Raw genomic sequence first — 24,944 nt, forward strand, 5'->3', positions numbered from 1 at the left:
TTTTACGGAACACTGTTAATCCCAAAGAAATCATCCAACCGAAGCACAAATGGACTTATTTGAGCACCAGCTGCGGCAGTATGTCTGCTTTGATACTAACGAGAAGTTATCGTTGGGTACCTTAAGGATCTTTACGAGCCTCAGGTCGACAAACATAAAAAAGTATGGTGTGGCACTGGCCCGAGTTACTTGTGGCTGGTTTTAAGGAAACACTAACGGATAGCATTTGTGCTTGGTAATATTTTTACCGAAACACAATTAATTGGGGCCTGCCTATGCGGCAAAAAATATTTGCGACCTGAAATCCGGCTTTTTTGTGCACAGAAATCACCGCTCGAGAATCCAACGTCCAGGCCTTTTCTCCCTTCTCCATGGTCGCGTGTAGTGACAAAACACTGCAGAAAATAGTTTTGAGGTTGTCGGCATCTTAAGGCCGGTTCTCGGATACATTGCAGCACTACTGCAGCGCTGACTTGAACATAACTTAACACTGATGTGGCGACAAGCCAGCACTGTATCACTAATTAATACAAAGTCAGGGCAACAAGGTCACTAATAGCACTGTGGTGTATGTTGGAACAGACCCAAAGGCATAATGTTCACTGACAAAGTGTGATGAAGTGTAATCTTTATAACAAGCTTAAGCACCAAAAATGCATTGACTTAAAGAAACCCTGAGCACATTGTCGTGAGAAGTGACTCCCCACAGTACCTCGCGGTGAGTCTGTGGCTTCGGTGTGAACTTGTTAATAGTTGTCAATCTGAGACGTGACACCGCAGCAAAAAGCTTGCTCGGCGGTGTCTTGACCTCATAATCTAGTGTTCAGCGTGAAAAGAAGAATTATTCTTTGGTGGTGTCATTGCCTGTTTAGCAGTTCTTCTCGCTTCTTTATCCTTGGTGTGGTTGGTTCTCTGCAGTCCCTGTTCCTGGGTGCCGTCCTTAAGTATGGCTCCGAAGCACAGAAGGAGAAGTTTATTCGTCCATTCACCACTGGGGAGAGGGTTGGCTGCTTTGCCCTCTCAGAGCCTGGTACGTTTCAGCGACAGCCTCGTATGCCCCATGTGCTCACTGATTGTGAAGTTTGCCTCTACCTAACTGCCCGCATCATTCTTCATTGTTCTTAGATCCAAACCACAATAGGCAAACCAGGTGCTGTCCTGTTGCTTCCCAAATTGTAACCTGTGTTAACAAAAATTTTTGTTAACACAGGTATCGAATATCTCCAAGAGGCGGCAGAGTAGTCGGATAACGATCATGTAGTTTGGGCATTGAACACCCAAAAGAGTTCCTGTGATTTTACATTAAGCTCTTTCAAAGTTTAAAAAATGAGTATTGGTTATCTTGATGCTAGTTTTTTTTTAAGCTTGTAATCTCATTATCCAAACAGAATTATTTTATTTTATTTTATTCTCGCTTTCTTTCTGGCATTTCCCTTTCCTTCACCAATCTTTTCCCCTCTCTTGCAAGATTTGTTGACACCTTTGGTAAAGGAGGTCGGTCTTTTTCATTCTTAATCGTTGCTAGATGAAAGATGTTGTGTTCTGTGCTCTGTTCTATCTGTTTCTTCTTTCGTGTGTAAATGAACCTTATCAACACTGTCAGTTTTTCATTAAAAAGTTGTCTTGCTGCTTGTTGGCACTCGTCAAGCTATTTGTCGGGTTTAGAACATTTGTAATGGATTTCCAGACAGTTTCTCGAGTGATTTAAGTTATTGTTAAACTTCTATTTGTTTTGATGTATGACTGGAAGTTATGTTAATAGTTATTTTTTAGTGTATATTTGTTCTCTTCTGCTTTATTTGCCCATCTTTCGTGTATTAGCAATGCAGTGTTGAATTTTCCCTTAACCTCAAATAAGATTGTACATAGTACTCAAAACTTAGTAACTTCGACCATGTTGTTGATGGCTTCAGACATGACATGCTCTAAAGCTATCTATCTAACAGAAACTTATTTAGCTTTTAAGTAATACTCATTGTTTAAAAAATGCTGATCCAGGGACCAAATTTTTCAGAAGCTGAAATCCAGGCACCCGATTTTTTAAATGGAATTGGTTTTCTCGAGTATAATTGGATCATTATTTTTTTCATGTCTGAGTTACAACTATAAAGTGTAGAACCCACAGAATGCAGGTTTTATTCATTTTTGGGGGATTTTCAACACACTTGCCCAGAAAAACGCGAGCTTATTGGGATTACAGCTTCTCGTGACTCATGTTCATTTCAATGGCGTAGACATCGCTGTGGGAGAAACATGCAAATGTCACTTTGAACAGGACAGCACGGGACGAAGAAAGAACCGCCTGGAGGGCATCTTTAGGTTTGGTGGTTGTGCTGTTGTGGTCACTCGTTCTAGTCCTGTTTGAAACTGAGGTGAACTGCCTGCACTCGTGCCACTTCCAGGGAACGGTAGTGACGCTGGAGCAGCCTCCACGACAGCGGTACTGGAAGGAGACCACTACCGGATCAATGGAACCAAAGCTTGGATTACTTCGGCTCACGAGGGAGAGGCTGCCGTGGTATGGAACCCTCTCTGCCCGGAAAGAGACTGGTTTATGCTTGCAATCATATGAACTAAACTTTCTTTAATAAAACGGCACATGAGTGACGTTGGCCAGGAGCTACCAGAAATCAGTGCTGGGAGAAAACAGCTAGGAAGAGAAATACCTATTGCAGGGCAACAACAGTTATAGCACAGTAAGCATTGGAGGTAGAAAGCAGCTGGTACGTTTTCAGGCATGAGGCCAGTCTGCATCTATTTTGTTTTTGCTGTTAGTAACGTTGCCCGAACACCCTAGCTGAACCACTGTGATTGATAACTGTGTTATATTGGAAAAGCTTTTCTTTAAACTGGTTTCCTTTTCACAACAAATTGTTTTGCATACCATCTGGATGTCACTCAATTTTTTGTTTTCATCAGACATTGTTTGTGAAACTTAAAGTGTATATGCTGGTCATGTGCTAATAGCGGATTTTGAGTTTGAAGCGAAAGGTGGTCTTGACCGAATATTTTCGAATCGAATATCGAATAGTTTCTCTAAGTCTTTCACTCTTGCAGCATGCTTAAACGAAAACCCAGCTGAACTTCTGGAAGTTGTTGCCAAGCTTCCACTTATTTATTTCTAAGCTAAGTTAATTTTAATCTAACTAGTATATTTATTGACTGTGGCCTTCAAAAGTCTAATGCTTACATTGGGATGGCAAATAAATGAGACATTTGACATAATGTTAAACCTGTAGAGATGCCCAGCTATTCCTAATCAAGGGGGTTTATAAATATTCTTGCTACAGTGCAATCCACCTGTAACGATAATGAGAATAAAACCCGAAAAATCGATCGTTATAACCGATCGTCATTGTATCTGGACATGAAACTGATCGTTTCTATTCTAGAAACTCTGGAAACTGATCAGTTCCTAGAGTTTCGTTATAGAGAATAGAAAGAGCAGTACATCGTCATATGTGGTATCGTTATAAGTGAATTGCACTTTCTATGCAGATATGTTTTGTTCATTCACGTATGATTAACAGAAGTTGTCAGGGCATCTCTTCTTAACATTTATTCGTGCATGCCAATTTTATTGTGAAAAGTTTGCTGCAATGTAGATATTAACATTCACGAAGGTTCCGTTTCTTTTTAATAAATACACCAGGCATGCATGTGCACCATCCCACTTTGAAAATGAGCTTTCCTCCTAAGCACACGGCTGCAATATTTGTACTTTTCAAAGTGTTGGTCGCGGCAGGTTAAGCCCTGTTGAGTGTATTTCTTGACAAGCACCGGTGTACTGCAGAAACGACACACCCGCGGAAGTGAGCTTCGCGGGTGTTGTTGCCCCGCAGTGCACCATTGTACAGTAAGAAGCCTTTAAAATAAAACACTAAACCTAGGGGAAAAAGATTTTTCCTACCTAGTCAGGACAGGCAAATTTCAAAACAAATACTCATTGAAAAAAAAAAAAATTAAAAAATATTTTCGCCCAATGTAGGTTACAATACGAATTTTTCGATTTGCGGGCGAAACCGAAACTGTACCTCTAGGGGATGATGATGATAGCATTTGTACCCAAGTAGTGTCTGCTTTGATTTTGCTGGACCTCCAAGCGCACACTAGTTCTGTACAAATGCTATCATCATCATCCCTTAAGGGTACATACATACATACTTTAATATTCCATGCCCCAGAACGACTGAAGTCTTGATGTGGGGCACATACGTCTGTACAATGTGAACAACACGTATATAAGAAAACAATATGATTAGGAAGTGAAAAGCAAGGTAAGCCGAGAGTCTTGACTATGTATGCATAGTCATAAAAACACCTTTGTCTAAAATAACAATCATAAACGATTCGAATAAACCTCTTCTGAATTTTTGCAATTTGCAATGCATTGGTTGCCGTGATAGAATTCCACACAACACTCGCAAACTCAAGCCGAGAATGAATTAGACTGCAAAATAAGCGAATAGTGCACCATGAATTAAAAATGTCTTTGGTCAAACGACAAATGAAGCCCCGCAATATTACACCTTATGCAACAATTTGAGAGACATGGTAGGGAAAAGAAAGGCGATTATCAAAAAAAGCGCCAAGATTGCAAACCATAGACACACGCAAAATGGTAGTGAAAACCAAGAACGTGGGTATTTAAAATCGACTCCCTGTTTCTGCACATTGATAGCACTTAGGTTTTATCGGGATTGGTTAACGAAACATTTGCCGAGCACCACTGAAGCGTGCATGACACATTGTCTTGTAAAGGTGCGCAGTCATTGAGGGACCAAACATTAAAAGATAGCTTCAAGTCATCGGCAAATAGCAACAACCAAGAATTCTTCACGCGCAATTTGATATCATTAATAAAAATAAGGAACAATATTGGTCCCAGGCTAGACCCCTGAGGGACACCGACAAAGGAACAAAGACATCAGAAAAACTCTGTTTTTACGCTCGGTAAGATAACACTGAAACCACCCGGTGAGTGCAGGTGAAACACCATAGTATGCAGAAGCAACTTGTGGTTTACTCTGTCGACACCTTCGACATGTCCAAGTGTCAAATTGATCGCGATTTAGGACAAACGGCACAGAATAGTAAAGGAACGAACACAGGTTTGTTTCCACCGAACAAACCTTTAGGAAACTATGCTGGGTATCACTTAGTCTGTGCCGGAAGTAGTGAGACATTCGGGCAAACATAAGAATCTCGAAAACTTTAGGAAAGGCACATATCAAAGAATAAGGATTAATAACAGTTTCGGTTTTGCCCGTAAACCGAAAAATTCCTATTGTGGCATAACTATTGGGCAAAGAAAAAAAAAATTTTTGACTAACATTTCTTTTGAGGTTTGCCTGACCCAACCAGGTAGGAAAAAAGCGTTTTTCTCCTATGTTCAGTGTCTTTTTAATTGGGCTAACTTGCCAAATCAACATTTTGAAAAATATGAATATTGCAGTTCATCTTGAAGCAAATACAAAAAAGCGTATTATTCTAAACTACTATTTGAAAATTCGAATATTTGCACACTAGAATATTCCTTATAGCTTGAAACACCAATGTCTCTAATGAGAACCATATATTATAGTAATAGTATACCCTGTTAGGAGCTCACATGTCAGCATAACCATTTAGCCAGAACCCAAATTCTTGCACTGTGGCTTCTCCCCAATCGTCCTCCGCCTTCGTTGTGCGCTCGTCGCCTTCCACCAGCCTTTGGCTGCACATGCAATGAAGTGTTATCGAAGGCAGAAAGCTCGCGTTGAAGGCAGAGCATCTACTGCATTCTTAACCCGTCACCAACAGTAGTGGGTCACCGCCTCTGTCGTCGGGCTACCAAGGACTGCGTGTTGTCTATTTTGCCTCCTTCGCAAACTTTGGCCCCGTGCTTTCCCGTCGTTTGTTGGACGGTGTCCGACAATCTCCGGTAAGTTTCCCGTATCCGACGCTCAAAACAACAAAGAAGCTGCAGAAATTTTTTCGACGAGCACAAATGAGAGTGAGTTCCAAGATGAAGGCGTGACGGGAGCTGTGGTCGCCCAACAGGTGATGGCGACAGTGGACAAGTCCAAGAAGCACAAGGGCATCTCGGCCTTCCTGGTTCCGATGCCGACCCAGGGGCTGACCCTGGGCAAGAAGGAGGAGAAGCTGGGGATCCGGGCCTCGTCCACGTCCTACCTCATCTTCGAAGACTGCCTCATCCCGAAGGAGTACCGGCTCGGGGACGAGGGCATGGGCTTCAAGATCGCCATGGTACTTGAGCGCCTGGATAGGACGCGCACCATGTTTTTCAGTCTATAATTCGCTCCTTTGTACGAGTTGCACACCACTATTTAGTAGTCTAAGATGCCGAGAGGCTTCAGTGGCAGTGCCGAAAGCATGACGTCAGATGTTATAATAGGGGGGCAGTGCAGCTTGTTTCCAACAAGTTATGAGAAGTTCGACGGCAGGAAAGGAAAGGCAATTATAAACTCACATTGGTGGAACAAGAAAAAATTTGCAAATCATAGTGTATTTTAAATTGCCCGCTCGACTTGCAAGTTGGGCAACGTGCAACGTTGTTTTACTGAAAGCACGGGAGAATTTAAGCTTTTTTTTTCTTTTTGCATAACGTTCATTTGATGTTTTCTTGATAGCTATTTAAAATTTTGAGGCAATAAATAGCACACCAGGAGGAGTAAAGCGTGGGTATTCTGAAAATGTGTTAAGTTTGGGCAGCTCAGAGAACCACGGGGGCTTCCCTTTATAAACTTAAGAAAGGCCGCGTTCAGTCCAGTTTTTCTCCTTGCCGTCGTGTTTGGTCGCGCATTCCGTCTTCCATCATAGACCGTCAGGGGCAGCACCCTCGTTGCAGAGCGTGCTGGACTCCGGACGCATTGGCATTGCCGGCCAGGCCCTGGGGATCGGTCAGGCGGCCCTGGAGTGTGCCCTGGAGTACTCCGGCAAGAGGCAGTCCTTTGGCCAGAGCCTCTACTCTTTCCAGGCAATACAGGTGGGCAGGGGACGGCCTCTCTAAGTCAGTCTTCGAAGCGGAGGAGGTGCGAACGATCTACGGGCACACTAAACTGCCGAAAAACATTCAAAAGGTTTTAACAGCCTGCATGAGACTCGTATGCCAGAAGGTAAACTTGCTTCAGAAAAAAGAATTAAAAGAAGCGTTTAGCACTATAACTTACGAGACTCACTTTTTGTCATTCCGAAACATACTTGTGTTCAGGGTCAACATCCGAAATAGAAGCATATTGAGATATCGCTCGTCACTCAAGGTGTGCCTTGGAAGTTCAGTGGACCTCTAAGTAGGCGTTTGTGGGTACCTTGCGCTCTCTTTCGGTGGGTTATTCACACACTATCGCTGGCTTCGTTGACTTCGGAATCAAATCGTTGCACTATTTAGTTCGTTAGCGCAAGGTTGTATGCATTTATGACTTCCCTCACGTCTCGACAAATGGCCATCCTAAGAGGTTGTCAATGAAATTGGCAGAGCTATGAGTACAAACAGTGTGTTTGCTGCTGAAAAGAGACTGTGCTCCAAAGTAAACATATTGAAATGATCATAGCTTATATAGTAATTGTATCGATCCTCAGCAGGCATCACAGTGGACTCAACGTGCTAAACGATTGGGGAGTTTTATTTTTCTCCTCAGCCTGTACTACGAAGTGTGGTAGTTTGGATTGTGTCATTGTTGAATGTCTTACTTTTAGTGCAATTTTATATATAGGAGCAGGTCACACTTGTAGGTTTCTAATCGTCGGAGCAAGCAAATCAAGTTAGAGCCATCAAAATAGAAAGCATCTTCAGTGTGCCTTTGACCCTAAGCAAAATGTGCTTAAATAAGTCCAATGACTAAGTTGCATTACGTTCCGAAGTGGGAGGGTTTAGAACAGCTGATCAGACATGCTTCTGCTTGGTCCTCGCTTTTTTGTGTCACCTTGGCACACGTCACGGGGAAATGTGCAGACTTCAGCTGAATTGCTGCGTTTAAACAGACGCTATTACCCTAAAAGGATAATACAGCTTTTCACGAAGAGCTCATCAAGACACCATCCAAAGCTTTTTTCTGCAGTTGCATATATTTGCTGAGTAAAGCATGCAAAATCAAACTGGACCTAAGGCACCATTGTGAAGGATTGTCACATCTGAGACTTCGGGAGCCACTGTGGCTATCTCACTTCCTGCAACTATGTGTTCGACATTTCTCTAAAAGAGTCATCTTTTATGATAAATGAAAGTAGCTACCTACCAAGTCCTTAAAAAAAAAGCTGAAAAGAAAAAAAGAAAAAGTTTTTTCTTAACAGTCTGGTTGGGACATGTCAAAAAATTAATTTTTTTTTAAAGCAACATTGACAGCGCGAGATGCGATTCAGTCAGCAGTTACTTCCTTTCCACCTGTTTTCTCTCTCAGCATTTCAGGTGCATGGAGGAGAGGGGGATCGATTTCGCCTTCACGTTGAGGTGGAAAGAGCGAATGACGGAGATGGTCATTCCGGAATGGCCCGTGACGTCATGGACTTTGCACGCTGAATTTCAGTTAAATCTCTCGCCGTCAATATTGCCCTAAAAAGTAATTTGTTTTCTAAAAAAATTATATTTTTCTTGATTTGGGTGTCCCAACCAGACTGTTGAAAACAATTACATTTAATGTTTAATGTGAGGAGGTTTAACCCAGCCGAACAGACTTCTGTTGAATATGTTTGGGTTTAGGTTATGTTTTATGGATTTTATTTTTTATTTTGTTGATGTGGATATGTGCCACAGATGGTTTAAGACTTCCCGGATATTTCATGTTCTCTGTCATTATGTCACGGGATTCGGGACGAGAAAGTGAGGGAAGCCTTGAGCAGCTGGTTCTCAACCGGCTATTTCCTTGCGGCAAAAAAAAGCAGGATTTCGAGTCGCAAATATTTTTCTTGGTTATTGGGTCCTTATAGGTTGTGTCCGCAAAAATCTAGACATGCATAAATGCCTTCAAAAAGGCCTTTTAGAGATTTATCTGTTCAAAGGCTAAAGCCAGGTCTTGCAACCCCGAGCATCTAATCTAGAACCTGCCACATCTTACATGAGCATACACTGTGTTTCAGTTTGAGGCCAAGCATTTCTGTCTCCCAGTACCGTATTTACTCGATTCTAAACACTCCCTTTTTTTCACACCCGCGATGTTCAAAGGGGGGGGTGCTTAGATTCGGAATATGCCCCGAAAATACGAAATTTGCACAAGAAATATGAATTTAATATAATCAAAATGAAAGAATAAATTTTCTAAGGGAAATAAATAAAGACTCGAGAGTAGCCCGCTTGCCTTCAGTTTGCACCACCGTTGACTAGTTGCTTTCGCGACTAGTGTTTTGAGGATGATGTAGGGTGGAAGTTTCCGACCGTCAGCTGTGATGCACAGCATTACGGTCACCCTTTGCTTCTCATAGCCAGTCGTACGCACTGCTCGGGCGCCTACTGGGTTCACGGTGCACGTCCTTGGCATGTCTATGTACACAGGGGTCTCATCGGCATTGCCGATCAGCCCGAGTGCGTAGCGAGAATCGCGACGCAGCTTCATCCGGCGCTTGGCGATGCCGGTGTCTCCGATCACAAATTTCTTGTTGGGAGGGGGTGCTTACTTTCGCATGCAAACTTTTTTTCAGGCGTTTATGTTTGAAATGGGGGGGGGGGGGGGGGGGGGGGTGCTTAGAATCGCAAAAATACGGTAATTGATGGGGCTTTTTTTAAATGTGGGGCCATGTTCCGAGGGCCATCGCATGCACAGATGGAGTGCTCTTTGTTTGCATGTCGAATTAACTGTCTGCACCGTCTGGTCGACTTCTGGTGCCTTTTTGATGTCGGGAGGCTACCTTCTGTAATGTTACACATTCCTTCCAGATGAAATTGGCAGACATGGAAGTGAGGCTACAAAGTGCTCGTCTGCTGACGTGGAGGGCTGCCATGTTGAAGGACGCCGGGCTGAAGTTTACAAAGGTCTCTTGTCTTTTTCTCAGCTGCGGTTAGTTGACAGCAGGAACTGAGAGATCATTCTAGCATCCACTTGGGAAATCTACCAGGAGCTGCTGCTATCAAATATTTGTTTGGAAACCAAATACGGTCAGAGTATTAACAGCTTGTCAAATCGTGTTTTAAAGCTTTCCTGGAGGGATGCACCCTCAAACACCTTGTATTGAGGCTGGGAATAGTTAGAGAAAATTGCATTGCTACAACTTTTTGAAAGATGGCAGCATACAAACACTAACTGCATTGTCGCCCTTCTAGATAAATAATTAAATATATAAAACCTGAAAGTACATAATAGGCTACAAACCAGCAAAAAAACAAATGGCGATGACCACTGACTCTAGTTTGTCATGGACATCCAAGTGCAGTATAGCTGTCTCTTCTGCCACCTTAGGAAAGTCGGTTGTGATGTTCCCCATACCTGTATGTAAGTGTTCTTTCGTTTTGACTCAAGTAAGGTTATTGTTTGTTTTTTTACAGATGGGTCTTTGGTAATGAAACATAGCGCAGGATCTAGTTTTGCAGCAGCTAATGAATTTGTTGTGTACTCCCCTCAGGAAGCTGCCATGGCCAAACTTGCGGCTTCAGAAGCAGCCACCTACGTTTCGCATCAGGTAAGGCACATGGTTCCTATGCAAGGCATGTAGAGAGGAACTCGGTGCGGGAATCTAGTAAAGCTTGTTTCGGTGTATCCATTGGATTAATTTGAAGTGATCTATTTGGTTTCCCTTTAACATATTATTTTGAACGAAGAGTGGTGTGGTGCTAAGTTTTTTTTATATCGCCTTTATAATTTTTGCAGATATGAATACCGTAGAATACTGCGCATCCGCCCATATCCAAATTTCTAAGATCTGAGAAAATATGCACAGTACATTCATATGCGAAATTGATGACCGGACAAGCGCCCATCCCCCTTTGTTTCGCGATTATCTCTAAATTTTGAGTGGGCGCTTGCCCAATACTTTTACGGTAACTTTTTTTCTTTATAATAATTAGTTTGTTATTTTTTATGTAATTTTAGTTCCCCACACTAGTATTCCATTACCGATCTAAGAATAAAACAAGCAATATTATAACATCATTTTTAATTAAATGGATATTAAGTTTTATATTATTATACCACTGATTTGAGAAAGCTCTGATTTTAGATTTATTGACATGCGTAGACCACGAGAGTTCTTCACTAGACCAGACGCCTAGAAACTTTTGTTCAGCCACTTGCTCGAGTATTGTTTCTTCAAATTTGATGTTAATAGGGCTATTGTCTCGCTTACTGGCTGGCTTGAAAATTATACTTTTAGTTTTACATGCATTTAGTTTCAATCAATTTATTCATAACCAATTTGATAGCTTAAGGAGGTAGGCATTTGCAGCAATTTCTAGGAACTCTTTGGTAACTCCAGTAAAAAAGACATTTGTATCATGCGCATACATTATCAGCTAGGGGGAAACTGATATCATCATAATATCATTCACATAAACTAGGAATAGTAAAGAAACTGAGATAGAGCCCTGAGGGACACCGTGCTGGATTTTCATAGTATTACATGTTATGTGGTTAATGGAAATTTACTGGAAACGATTTATTAAATAATTTTCAGTTAGTTTTAGTACTACCTCTTATGCCATATTTCTCTAGTATTTTTTCAGTAAGATGTCGTGTTGAACAATGTTGAACGCCTTTTTTAAATCTAGAATCAAGCTGAGCGTGAGCAATTTACTTTTTATGTTTTCTACAATTTTGTCTTTAATTTCCTAATGTGCTTGCTCCATGGATTTATGCTTCTGAAAACCGTATTGCCTGTTAGTAATTATGCCTCTGAAAAGAGCTAGTTAACCTGTCATTGATTACGCATTCATAAATTTTAGAAACGATGAGAACAATGGAAATTTTTCTGTAGTTATGGATTATTGTTTCTCCACCTCCCTTGTACACAGGAATAACTTCTGCCAATTTATTAACATGCCTACAACGACCCGAGGCTCTGTTAACACACATATTGTCCGGTGTTGTTTATCCACTTGAAGCTCAAATAAATATCACTTCCAGTGATATATTTTTTATGTCAAATATATTGTTAAATGTGTCGAAGTTGAAAACATAAAAATCGGCTGTATCAGAACTCAATGCATCAAATGGAAATAAGAAACAGTAAATATTTTTCGGGTTATTGTTTCTTGTCAACGCTTACTTTTATCAACATGGTCCTACACAAATTTTTAACAAAGATTATGTTTTTTTTCGACTGTTGGAAGTGTGGCTGCTTCGGTAACAAAAAATCCACAGCAACCCTTTCGCATTGACACAGCGATTTGAAAATAATTACGATATTTTATATATAAACGCGGGCAATTTTTCTTACAAAACAGTATTTTGCCATCAAGTGGAGAGGCGCAACGGCGCATGCACATCGTGCTCCTACAAGAACGACAGTCGCTTCCCGCAATGCTTGGGTAGAAAATGACGTACCATTTCGATTCACACGATTACCAGCGACCTCCGCGATTCCTTTTGCCGCGTTGTTGTGGCAGCACCATGAAATGCGGAGTGAATTTTATGACAGTGTGAAATGCGGAACATTTTGAAGATTTGGGAATTTCTCGCGGGACGCGGGACACGAGCCCTCAATGCGGGACAGTCCCGCGAGTCGCGGGACAGGTGGTCACCCTACCTGCATCTGAAAGTGGCACTGTGCAGCAGAGTGCACAAGTTTTCGAAAGATCAAAGGGTCGGGATCAATGGCTGGCTGCCATTCCTGTAGAACAGTTACGCGAAGTTCGGAAAGCGGATGCTAACCCGATTCACATGCTCCATGCATTTTGGGGGAAGTGACTACATTGAGTTCGCAGGTGTCAAAATTGGAATCCCATACTATTTAGTTCAGCGACGTACTGTCCGCAACAATTGTTTTTTTCAGTGATAATTGTAAAAAAAAGAAATGTAAACATCGCAAAATGCATGACAAAAAAAAATGGTACACCCACACCAGAGATTGAACCCGTGCCCGCTGCGTGTGAAGCGGACGTCTTTCCACTAAGCTACTGTAGGAACTCTTTCATGCATAGTAATGCAGCCGGTAGACTGCGTGTCGGAAGTTTGCTGCCGGTTTCCCTTCAGTACATGCACTCCCGGCTTGAAGTCGGGCAGCACCATGCATAAGCCACATTCGCACCTCAAAAAGAAACCGTACGCGTGCGTATTCAACTCGAAGCACGCACTTCGTGCTTGACGCTTGAGCGAGCAATGTCTTCAGCCACGAGAAGGGACGAAGGCTCGGCGACGTCTTCGTGCAATCGGCTTGCTGGTCGGGCATGTCGTATGGGATGAATACGCTCGTCGTCCGCTGCCATCCGCTAGTCCCACGATACGCGAAACGACGCCATGTTGAGAATTATGCGGTGAACGTGCAGAGTGCTTCCGCTACCTTTTTTTTTTCAATCAACGTATTTGCAGCTTTTTGGAAGCCGCAAAAAGTGGTTTTCATATTTTTTTTTATATCTTTAATATTGAATGTGTGCCTTCAATGACCCACGACTTTGAATAAATTTGGTGGTCGCATCGAAACCTTAGAAAACGGCCCGTGGCCACAAAAAAGAGAGTGAGCGCGACTCGAACTGGCCAGTTCTCGATCACCGGTTTTCGGGCGGAAAGAAACCGAATTTCGAGCCGCAAATTCTGTTCTGGGTAGTTGGGCTCTCTATCATATGTCACGTACGACTAAAAACCTCGGCGACCATAAATACCATGTCGGTGTCCCTTTAAGGGCAGGTGCTACGGTGCGATTGTCCTTCCCTGAGCCCCTGGGAGCAACTTGTTTAAATAAAATATATGACAAACACTGGCATTTTTTTCTTTTTTTTCAGGAGGAAAGGTTTTTTTTTTTTGGTGAAATGGCAAACATTAGATGAATTAAATGGGTCTTGGCAACGCATTGCCCGTGTCATCACATCCGTCCACGACGTCGGATCTTTCTGCAGAGCCCCCCAGCCAAATACCCTTTGCCCTCCCTCCCAAGCAGGACCCACGAATCCGCCCCTAGTGTCGGATGGCCTTTGCTTGACTTTCAGCCGACTCGGAAATTTTAACTGGGACGTCGCGAAGCTCTGACACATAACAGGTGCAGAGAGGTTTGCCACATGCCCTTTGGCAATTGCCACCTGGTTTAAAAGCGTTTTGCACTAAATCCTATTCAATCTCGGCACGATAACCTAAATGGGGAAGCAGAAGGCTCTTAACTTGTGTCTTTTTTTAAAGCGCTTCGAGCTTCCCTTTAAAACTACTACTACTTGTATGGCTTTTACTATGTTTCCACGTAGGTGAGGTCCAATTAGTGTGTAAATGTCTGTCAACCTATCCTTCGAGGCTGATACCCAATGATCTATGTTTGGCACGAAATCGCTGCACTGGTAGCCCCAGCGCACTGCCATCAGCAGGGGCACCCCCCTGACGCCTTGTACGACATGCTTTCCCAGGCCATTCAGATACTGGGGGGCATGGGGTACGTGACGGACATGCCCGCGGAGCGCCACTACCGAGACGCGCGGATCACCGAGATCTACGAGGGCACCAGCGAAGTGCAGCGCTTGGTCATCGCCAACAACCTGCTCAAGGAGTACGGCATCGTTTGAGCGCGGGTCTCATCCCTGGGTGTAGCAAGAAAGGGTTCGAACACATTGTTGTCCTATAGGAGCTGAGAACTTGTGGCTGTATGAGATGAGAAACGGGGTCTTACCGAGTATGTGCAAGGGTTTTGAAGCTGTAAACTTGCTGCGATGGCACGTGGATCCATACTGCTTGACTGTGATGTCGGTGGGTGTAAGATAGGAATACTGGCTGCTTTGTGTCGAGTACAACCGAGCAAACGGGAAGAGGGAAAGAAGTGTGATAGGGTTACTATGAGTGAGATGAAATGGTACCGTGATCTTCGTGGGCAGTTTATTATTTTACTTTTTTTCTTTTAGCATCTTAAGGGAATAACTTTACTTATATTTTGTTTTTGTTTTGTTTAACCACTTTCTCTTATGAGTGTTGTACCTTCTGTAATGCCCTTGCTGATACAGATCTCAAAGGTTAGAGGAAATAAATAAATAAATGAATATACTTGTAGTATAACATATTGATGGCACTGATTTTTGAATGGTTTGCATCAAGCGATAGAGTGCTATAAAAAAAAAAAACATTTTAGTATCATCCTTAGCAGAAATGCAGTGCCTGGATTGTGCTTGTTCAATTGTTGTTTTATGCATTGTATAGTGGGAAATACTGGTATTTAGCAGCCTCCCACTCGGAAGTGTTTTTTTGCCATACCAGCACAGCAGGACTGCTAGTATGTGTATGTTTGTTGTTGAGAATCGGCCACACAGAGCCACCAAGAAATGTTTATGGGTAATAAAGTGTAGCATCAAGGAAAGCTTTTGTGTTAGTGAAACAGAGGTAAGATTGAAAATGCAGCACCTTTATTGTGGCTGAAATGAGCGTACACGTCAAAACACACTGTACGTACTAGTATCGTAGGTAAAAGGAAGACTCCACGTTTATGACTTGTGACTAGTAGCAGCAAAATGATGGATGTCATCAGGGAATTGGTGACGAATACTATTTACAATGCATAAAAGCATTAAAGCATTATATTAGAAGATATATCATCCTCTCGTAATGAAAAGTAAAGGAGGTAAAGCAATCTCAGTGGGAGCGCTCTCTATGACTTAAAATATAAATAGAAGTGTTATGGGCACTTTGGCATCGTGAGAGTATGTTATGCTCAAAAGACAGAGGAAGAAGCACAGCTTTATGTATTTTATGTTTGATATATCATTTGCATCTTGTACAATAAAGTGCAAAATTTGATTAATGCCGAGAGAGTGCTGTGATTGTGAGCCAGACATCTGTTTCAGAAATGTTGCAATGAGCTTAGGGCTTGCGAACTGACAACTTGTATTAATGATCAGGTTACTTTGAATGAAAGTTTGATATTTTATAAAATTAGGAGACTCTGCAAGCTGTTGCCCTCAGCCAGATGAAACTCAATGGCATATGAAACGAATGTGGGCAAAACACTGACTCAACATGACTAAAACATGTACACACCTGCTGCGATTAACTAATGCTTAATGATCTGAATACAATGCTGACAGAGTAACAGAAGTGCAGAGCAGTCTCTTTCTCTAAGCACTTCCGATGATCTAAACATTTTGTACAACATTAAAAAGTTGTACTGAGTGGACATTGCTGTTTTGGGCATGGAGTCTCAAGCCCTGCTGGATCCTTTGAATCCAGAATGTGAAACTGGGATCTTCATAAATTCCCTGATAAACCCAGAGTCACTCTCGAAGAGCATTATCCAGAATTCAGTCATTAATTAAAAACATTTTTTTCGGTGCGAGTGCATTATTCCTGAGAGGTTCTTCTATTTGTGTTAATATTGTCCGGCTACAGTCCCGGAACACCTCTAATTATATCTCACCAGTGTCATTGGTTGCCAACGATCCGGTCTACCGCAGCCAAAATATTGCCTCTGGATCTGCTCTAAAATGCGTAACAAGACCAGCCTACAAGGTACACCAACACAAGTTATTCAAGAAATCTTAAATGACACTTTGCAACATGTATTACCATGTTGGACTCCTTCCACTGTTCTCATAAGATACTTGTACTGTCGTCTTCACGCTTTAAACTGCTCTACCTACAAAGTAAGCTGTTCTTTTCGCGGTCGCTCTGTGAAAAACGTTTGTGGGGCTTCAGTGCCAGCACATCCCTTGTGCAACAGGTTCAGAAGTGAAGCTTGCAATGGGCACCATCCCCGGAGTTCCTAAAACGGCGTAACCGAGACAAGTAAGCTTGCAAATGGTAACACCCTACAATGGGTGTGGACAAGCCCCACCGCCCGATCGCCGGCACATCCACATTCGCCAAGCGACCCGCGAAACAGCAGACCGCCCTTCACACCTGCAGCGAACGGTTCACGTAACTTCAGACTGCAATGATCTTGCTCTCGTCCACGGTGACCTTGATGAAGAGCGTGTTGTCCCGCACGTAGTGGCACTTCTTGAGCATCTCGTGCGACACGAACCGCGGGAAGCCGAACCCGAGGGTGTCGGGCTCGCGGCTGGGCCGCTGGAAGTTCTTCCAGGTCGGGTCGGGCACAAAGCTCTCCACGATGTTGCACGCCTTCTCCGGGACGGACGGCTGGTCGAGTAGCGTGAAGGACACTGTGTGCGAGAAGGGCCACGGCAGCAGCGAGTCATACTCTCCGGGCAGGAGCTTGATGTAGACGGAGAGGTGACTGGACTCCCCCGACCCGTTTCCGTTGAGGAAGAGGGTGGCCATGAGGCGGTAGCCGTAAGGGCTGGTGCTGAAGGGCGGGCTGCAGATCTCGAGGCCCCCGTCCTGGGCCTTGGCGTCGGCCATCTTGTTGCTGTAGTCCGAGATCTTCCACAGCAGGGTGCCTGTGGTGTTGGCCGCAAGGCCGTGGAGGGCGCTGCGCAGGGCAGAGATCTGCTGCTGCTGCCTGGAGACCAGGCCGCACAGGAGGCTCAGGTGGTTCTTGCTGCTCTCGTCAAGGTGTTGGTCTAAGGCAAACTGGGAGCCCTGCAGGTTAGAGAGAGAGAGGGAATGATTTAGCTAGGTGCTTTTCTTTTTCTTTTCCACGAGGGCGCAACCATCTTGAAGGTCAGCACCTCTGGTACGTGTTAGAACATCGATTTGATACCACCATGCCGCTGGAAGGTGTTCAACGAAAGCAGCGCGATTGTCAAACATTTTTGTTTTGCCTCATCTATGTTTTTTCGCATATTCCGGGTTGAAATGTTTTATTATTTTTTCGTCTCACATACCAGATATGGAACCCACTTGACTGGGTACGAAAGTAAACAAAAAATGTCTACTGTCAACCACCTTAATGTCCCTTAGCTTGTTTATAAATACACTAAAAGTAAATCTTTGACCAGTCATTTCTAATTTGGAAGATTTAGTGGGTCTTCTACTAAATTTTATGTAGATTACTCTGTTTCAGTACTAAAAGTGGCACATTAATAGTGTCATACACTGACCCTGTTCTTCACTTGCATCTCTTGATCCCTTGTGCGTTTTGCAGGCTCTGCATCTGGCAATCAGGCCATTCTTTGTCAGCCTTTGTATTCAGAGCTACATATTTTTAACTATTGTTTTTGAGGCCAAATTTATGTATGTACCAGAAGTTTGTAGCTGATAAGTGATCTATAAGTGCTTCCCAATTTTTAAGTGTCCGCATGCCCCTTCAGAGACAGACATGCTTGCTCTGGTGCCGCGAACGGCCATGTTGAGGATGCACTCGCAGCTAACCCAGGATTGGTCGGCGGTCAGAAGGAGGGGCGTTCCCCTGACCTTGAACTTGCAGCCAAGGTCCTTGAAGACGCATCCCACGGCGGCTGCCGGACAGTGGTCCTTGAGGTGGTGCTCCAGATCCTCCCTGGGGATCTTGGCAGTCTCGCACTGGTGGCACTGGACCAGGTAGCGAGGACACTTGGGGATGTGATTCTGTGAGCAGAGAGCCACTTTGCAATGAGAAAACAACGGACGGCTGCAGAATCGGAAGAAGCAGCAGTTCAGGAGCGCCGACTCAAGCAAAGACAGCAATAAGCCAGTTGTGTTAGATGCAGTCAAAATACCACTTCTTTGTTGAGCAATAGACCCTTTCCGGAATTCAGTGCCATCTGGTGACTCAAATGGCAGTTTATCTTTTACTATACTAATGGCGGCAATGAACCTGTGGTCTGCAGTATTTTATGGGGCACCGTCACTTGAAGGTCAACGGTAAACGAGAAAGTGTACTTCACTACAATTATTTTTCAATCTCTTTTAGTGTCGATGGCGAAACAAATCCAGCCAGTTGGAACGAAGCGCCAACCCACATAGACGCCTTGATAGAGTTCTATACATCAAGGGGCTTTGAAGCCGAGTGAGTGCTACTAACAGATTGACTGGGACCGAGTTAGAAATGAACGCTTACGCAGCTCTTGCGTCCAATTCCTGCTTCACGCCGCGCTAACATCTAGCATGTATAGGCCTCGAATCATCTGCTTAGGATTATCTTCAACTTCTTCCTTCATCAGTAAACAGAAGGCCGCCATTAGTATACACTCCGTGCGACGCGACCGGCGCGCCGCCGCGCGGCCGTTACCGAAGGTAGGCAGTGAGAGCCCACCGAAACGAAACCGCGCCGCGTACGTTGGTACGCATTGAAGTCGGAGCGTTGCGGTTGCGCTGGGTTGACAGCATGAACTGCTGTGTCGTTAAGTGCTCCAATAGTTATGCGTCGTATCTCGTGGGGACGAAGTTTCACAGTTTTTCACCTCGACGACGTTTTGTGGGACAGCGACCGCGATGGACCCATGCCGTACGACGCGAGAAATTTGGTCTCCCGATCATGTCTACCACTATGTCGGCACTGCTGACATATTCTACATGGCCGCTTTGCGCTCTGCGTTTGTCTTCTTACCAGTAACTCCAACATATCTCAGCTCGAACTGAAATGCCATTCCACACTCGTGGGTATGAGGTGCGAATTTCGTTGAAGGAATGCCCTCGAAAGAAGTTCCGTCCCCATCGTACGTGTCGATGATATTTCCGGACCAGTATGGCACGCAGTCTGTACTTCATGAAGAAAGATTCGAATGGTACAAAAAGTGACAAATATGAATCTAAGGAAAACTACAACGAAACTTGGACTCTCTGGACAATCGATGTTAGACACTGAAAGTTTATGTGGTGTGCTTTCTTTTTTGATCAGCCTCCTTTTGGATGTGGAAACGCTGACACCCCGAGTCTTGAAGACAACAATCTTTTTTTCTCGGCTTTAGAGCCACCTATAGCAAAGTTGTTCAAACTGGAAGTACCGTTCACTGGTCCCTTCCTACCTGTAAAGTGTGCACCTTCCGGCCATGATGAGTGGTATTCTCTTGGCAGCATTTGACGGTCAAAAACGGTTCCCATTTAGTTACGCCGGCCAAAAATATTTCCACCTGGTTAAACTATGGCATCTCTTTTAGGTATAATAAGTGTTTTGTCAAGTTACGTTGTCGAAGTACCTGTGTGCCGAAAATCAGCACCTCGCACAACCAGATTACTACATAACAGCTCACCGCAAAAGCCTTTGACAGCCAAACCGTGTGTTGGCCGGCAACTTAGTTTTCTCGGTTTGGAAGCCACCTTCCGTAAAGTTGTTTCAAGTGGAAGTACAGTGCACTAGTCCCTTCCTACCTGTAAAGTCTCCATCTCCCACGGCAAGTGGTATTCTCTTGACAGCCTTTTCACAGTCAAAACCGTTTCCCATTCAGTTACGCCGCCCAAACTAAATTTCCACCTGGTTTTCCTATGCCACCTATTTTTGCTATTATAACTGTTGTGTCAAGTTACGGTCATGTCCAAAAACCTGCGTGTCTAAATCTGCAATTCGCACAGCCCGGTTATAACACAACATTTTGGGTCCATTATGGGATATTCCTGACAGCTTTATTACTTTATTCGTTCGAACCATAACTTTCACACTTGCTGTCTTAATAAAACTTGGCCCATTTAGTGCACGAATTTAGTGAACATCTCACTCGCCTCCAAATATCATCTACCCACCAACTTTACAGCGACGAGCGAAACAAATTTCCCACTGAGAGCAATTATGGTGGCGGCCATCTTGCTTTTCGGAAAATTGCCCAAACCCCTTTTTCAACCGCAACTAGAGAAATTATCCCTACTGACGATTCAAACTTAATATATAAGAAGCGGAGAACAGCTAAATGCCCTTCTTAAATCTGCCCCAGCACTCATGCAACGTCATGCTCAACTTATCGGCTTAAAAAGCAAAAGTTCCGCCCATGCGCGCTTCCGCCACCACAGCTTCGCACGCGAAAAGGCGCCGCAGGCTGCTGAGCGCGCCTCGCTGTCGAACGCCAGTTCCTCCGCTAGCGGCGCTACGCGCGTTTTTCAAAGCGCCCCCTATAGTTCCCGCACGGAGTGTATAGCACATATGCCATTTTCAGATGATGATGATAATGATCAAAGTGGCCAGACTGAATTCCGGAAAGGGTCTATTCTGGGAGTTCACAAAACCAAAACATATAGTCTACAACATTAGAGAACCAAAAATGAAAGTGACACTTGAGGATGCTGTTCTGTGATTGGAGATGATATACTACTTTGCACTTAAATTGAGAAAACAATGGATGACTGCAGAATAGGAAGAAAGGAGTGACTACTCAGGAGAGCTTACAAAAGCAAAGATAATTAATCCAGTTGTACTACATGTAGTCAAAGCTATGCTTTTCTGTGAAGGAAATTTGAAAGTTCATAAAACCAACCAAAACATATTTTACGACAGAAGAACCAAATGTGGAAGTGTTGTTTTCAACTAAAACACTTGGTGTGAATTTAGATGGTTGTGTGCCTATTATTGAGAAATTATCAAAACATCATTAGAAAGTCAAGGCTATGTCTGTTTTTAATTAAGAATATTTTACGCTACCTGTCCCAGTTTCTATGGACACTATGTCATTCTGGAAGGCGGAATGCACGGAATGGCATACAAGGTGATGTAAAAGTAACGGTATTCTGGTAATAGTATGGTTTTTGTGCAGCAAAAGAATCGGCAATGCCTTGAACACACAGCTGCTGGACTTCACAATGGTCTATACACTTCATCTTGCACTGTAAAAATAATCTGTTAATATATACAGACACTTTCTCCATAAACTTTACGGCAATACTTTCATTTTCAGTATTATGGAGATGCTTAATTTATTTGTGACACTTCACTTTTTGACTTTTTTGCTGCTTTTGCTCACTTCCTTCTGTCGCATTTCCCCACCTCCTTCACCTTTCAAGAGCTTGAGGCTTGATACCCGTTTGGGAGAGAAGGACATTGAAAATATGAAACAATTCCCTTGAATGCCGAATTAGAGCGCAGCTCCTGAGGAGGAGGAGGAGGAGAAGGTATGACCCTCCCTCTCTCCCTCCTCCATTCTCCTCCCCCTCCCCCGTGATGTCGCTCGTGAATGTCGTGACCTTCACTGTAAAGGTGACTTCGTTGTGACCTTCACTGTAAAGGTCATGACCTTCGTTGTGACCTTCACAAGTGACCTTCGTGACATCACTCGTGACTTCACACCTGACGTCACATGTGACATTATTATGGGAAACGTCCCATAATACAACGCGCGGTTACGGCGTCGCCATTGCCGTCGCCGCTCAAGCCCAGAAATGGGCACCTAAGAGCTGCGCTCTAAAAGGTATCAGTTGCCATCCCTTCAGGAAACCATGGTCAAGCACTTTATTCCTATTGTGTATTTTGTAATAAAGTACACAAGCAAGACAAATTATTTTAATTTAGCTCAGACAATACATTGTCAGTAATGTTAACTGTATCAGAACTGCACTTCCAAGCACTTCCAGCCCACTTTAACCAATGTTATTCAGCAATTTAGGTCAGAAGGCTATGGTCAGCATGCATCCACACCTTAAGCGTATCGAAGACAAACTCCTTGCGGCAGTAAGGGCAGGGCACAAGCCGCTTGGCGCAGTCATTGGCGCGGTGCTCCTGCAGGAGCCTGCGGGACACCTTGGCCCCGCACTTGTTCTCGCAGTACACAGGCTCCAGGGGACACTGGCTGGCATGCTGGAAACAGGAAAGAGAGGTGCAGGTCAGGTAATGGACAGTGTCGCTGGAGGAACCTTTTATTTGTTCGTTCAAGAAGAGGCCCTTAGACATGGGCTGTCTGGGTATAAGTATAGTAGCAGCAGCAGTAGTAGTACTAGTAGTTGTTGCTGCTGTTTCACAAAATTATCATTGTGCTTATATGTATGTGTACCTCTCGACATAGTCGAAAAACGCGTTTCTGATGGCATGGTAATGCTCATGCTATTTCGTTTTTTTTTTTTTTTTTTGTAATATTTAGTTTATATAATTTTGAGACAAAAACATTTGGTCAGAACCAACTATGTTGCTGTCTAATTAAGCGATTAGCCGCGGACATAATTGGAAAAGCCGTGACAGGTCACGTGTCAATTTTCCCGCTGGCGGGTAAGCTGAATTTATGTGTAAGTCACGTGACATCAAGCCATGTGATGTCATTTTCCTTGCTAAATGTAGCGGGGAAACTCGTGTGGCGTCATTTTTTTCCGCTTAACTTAGCGGGGAAACTGACTTTGTGTTCAAATCATGTGAGCTCAATTTTTTCGCTAAATCTAAGGGGGGACATGAATTTATGTGATGTCATTTCCCCCGCTATATTTAGCAGGAAAACTGAATTGGTGTTGAGGTGACATGACATCAAGTCATGTGATGTCGATTTCCCCACTAAATATAATAATAAGTTTTATTTTTGCATCTGTACAGGTTATAGACGCCGGAGCCACAGACAAAAAGTCAACGCATGTGGACTTGACGAGGTCCGGGCCCCGTGCACTCTGGCAGACATGTACGGGGATACAAAAATAACTGCAGAGCAACAGGCAACAAGTAGAATACGTACATAAATGAGCTAGGTTTCACAGGTTTACATAAAAATTGTATACATAAATTAGGTACAATGATTTAAGGTTTATATTATAAATGAGCACGTCATGTGCATGATATTTGTTTAGCAATGAAGGTAGATTTTAATAGACTGGTAACTGTAGTTCGTACAAAACGGAGACACTTTCCATTCCTCGGAGTAGCGGGTGCTGATGGCAGGCATGTTTTTGAGCAATCCTGGTGTTTGTTTTAGAAAACTAATACATTCAGGGGAAGAAAAACGAAATGACCGAATCAAAAGGTACTCATAAAATCGATGTATGTTTATAATTTTATATCGTGAAAATAGAGCTGTGTGGGCTAAGAAATGAACGTTTCCAACAAAGTGCAGAACTTCTTTTTGTAGTAATTAATATTTAATTATGGCATCTAGTAATAATATAATATAGCGGGGACGTCAATTTTTTCGCTAAATTTAGCGGAAAAACTGAATTTGTCCATAGGTCACGTGACGTCATTTTCCTCGCTAAATTTACCGGGGAAAATAATCGGCCAGAAACATGCCTGAAGCTTACTCCCTTCCGTGAGCTTGGTCGTTTCCTTCACGAACCCGCGCATTTTCGCGTGTCATGTTGGCGGGAGAATGTGCGGGGAACTGGAAAACAATGTGCCATGTTTTCAGATAAGGACAGTCATCGTGAGTGTCATGTCTATTTTTTTTTTTTCTTTTCCAATTAAATATTTATATGAGGTACCAGTTGGGCGTACCACGAAGCTCCGCAACCTGCTTTCCTTTTACGAGTTATCGTGCGAAGAAAGCACCTTGCAAGTACAATCCTAGCTCTCGTATCCGCTCTTTTCCTCCATTATGTTTAGGGATGCCGCGAACTTTTTTCGAATCGAAGTTTCGATGATTGAATCAAGCGGTTCGAAAGGTTCGAAAGATTTCGATTTTTCGAATTGTCTATATCGTAAAATTCGACGGAGGTCGAATTTTCGAACTTGTTAAGCTAAGAAGTTCGACGCTTTTCGAACCGTCGAACTTATTACGCTAAAAAATTCGATCTTTTTCGAACTTTCGAATTTATTGCGCTGCAAGGTTCGATGCTTGTCGAACTTTCGAACTTGACTGACCAAAAAATTCGATAAATTTCGAACTTTCGAACTTATTTATCAAGAAAATTCGAAAAGTTTCGAACTTTCGATTTTTGAAAAGTCAGAAGTTCGACGAACTTCGAACTTTTGGGGTAAAAGTTCGACGTTCGTCGAACTTCGAAAGACCGGCGGCCGGTTTCATTTGATTTCAAGGAGTGGGGTACATTCGTAATTTTTTTTCTCGAACTTTTACACGCGGTGCTGCGTTCCTTACGAAAGACAATGTCATTTATTTCAATGTTCTGGCATGCTTAGGTTTAAAGAAATAAATCCCCGAAGGGGCGAGGACGGACGACGGGTTTTTGACG

The 24,944-nt window shown here is 43.3% G+C and overlaps 2 protein-coding genes across 3 annotated transcripts in view; one reads left to right on the forward strand and one right to left on the reverse strand.

Moving 5' to 3' along the window:
- Positions 1 to 15,403, forward strand: part of LOC8025842 (short-chain specific acyl-CoA dehydrogenase, mitochondrial) — a 28,818-nt gene extending 13,415 nt beyond the window's left edge. The window contains exons 4-10 of the mRNA XM_040205884.3: positions 919 to 1,030; positions 2,403 to 2,518; positions 6,043 to 6,249; positions 6,851 to 6,988; positions 9,869 to 9,964; positions 10,552 to 10,608; positions 14,471 to 15,403. Of these exons, the coding sequence (XP_040061818.1) occupies positions 919 to 1,030; positions 2,403 to 2,518; positions 6,043 to 6,249; positions 6,851 to 6,988; positions 9,869 to 9,964; positions 10,552 to 10,608; positions 14,471 to 14,626 (882 nt within the window). The 3' untranslated portion in view covers positions 14,627 to 15,403. The remainder of the gene's footprint in view (positions 1 to 918; positions 1,031 to 2,402; positions 2,519 to 6,042; positions 6,250 to 6,850; positions 6,989 to 9,868; positions 9,965 to 10,551; positions 10,609 to 14,470) is intronic.
- A 34-nt stretch (positions 15,404 to 15,437) lies between these two features.
- Positions 15,438 to 24,944, reverse strand: part of LOC120836810 (TNF receptor-associated factor 4) — a 73,109-nt gene continuing 63,602 nt past the window's right edge. The window contains exons 2-4 of one of the 2 annotated variants that reach the window (XM_040205885.3): positions 22,483 to 22,641; positions 18,318 to 18,512; positions 15,438 to 17,585 (exon numbers count right to left, since the gene is read on the reverse strand). In XM_040205885.3, the coding sequence (XP_040061819.1) occupies positions 16,968 to 17,585; positions 18,318 to 18,512; positions 22,483 to 22,641 (972 nt within the window). In that variant the 3' untranslated portion in view covers positions 15,438 to 16,967. The remainder of the gene's footprint in view (positions 17,586 to 18,317; positions 18,513 to 22,482; positions 22,642 to 24,944) is intronic. The other variant, XM_040205886.3, reaches the window with a different exon arrangement.

The sequence above is a fragment of the Ixodes scapularis genome, unplaced genomic scaffold (genome assembly GCF_016920785.2).
Source record: "Ixodes scapularis isolate PalLabHiFi unplaced genomic scaffold, ASM1692078v2 PGA_scaffold1__304_contigs__length_218370807, whole genome shotgun sequence".
Lineage (NCBI taxonomy): Eukaryota > Metazoa > Arthropoda > Arachnida > Ixodida > Ixodidae > Ixodes > Ixodes scapularis.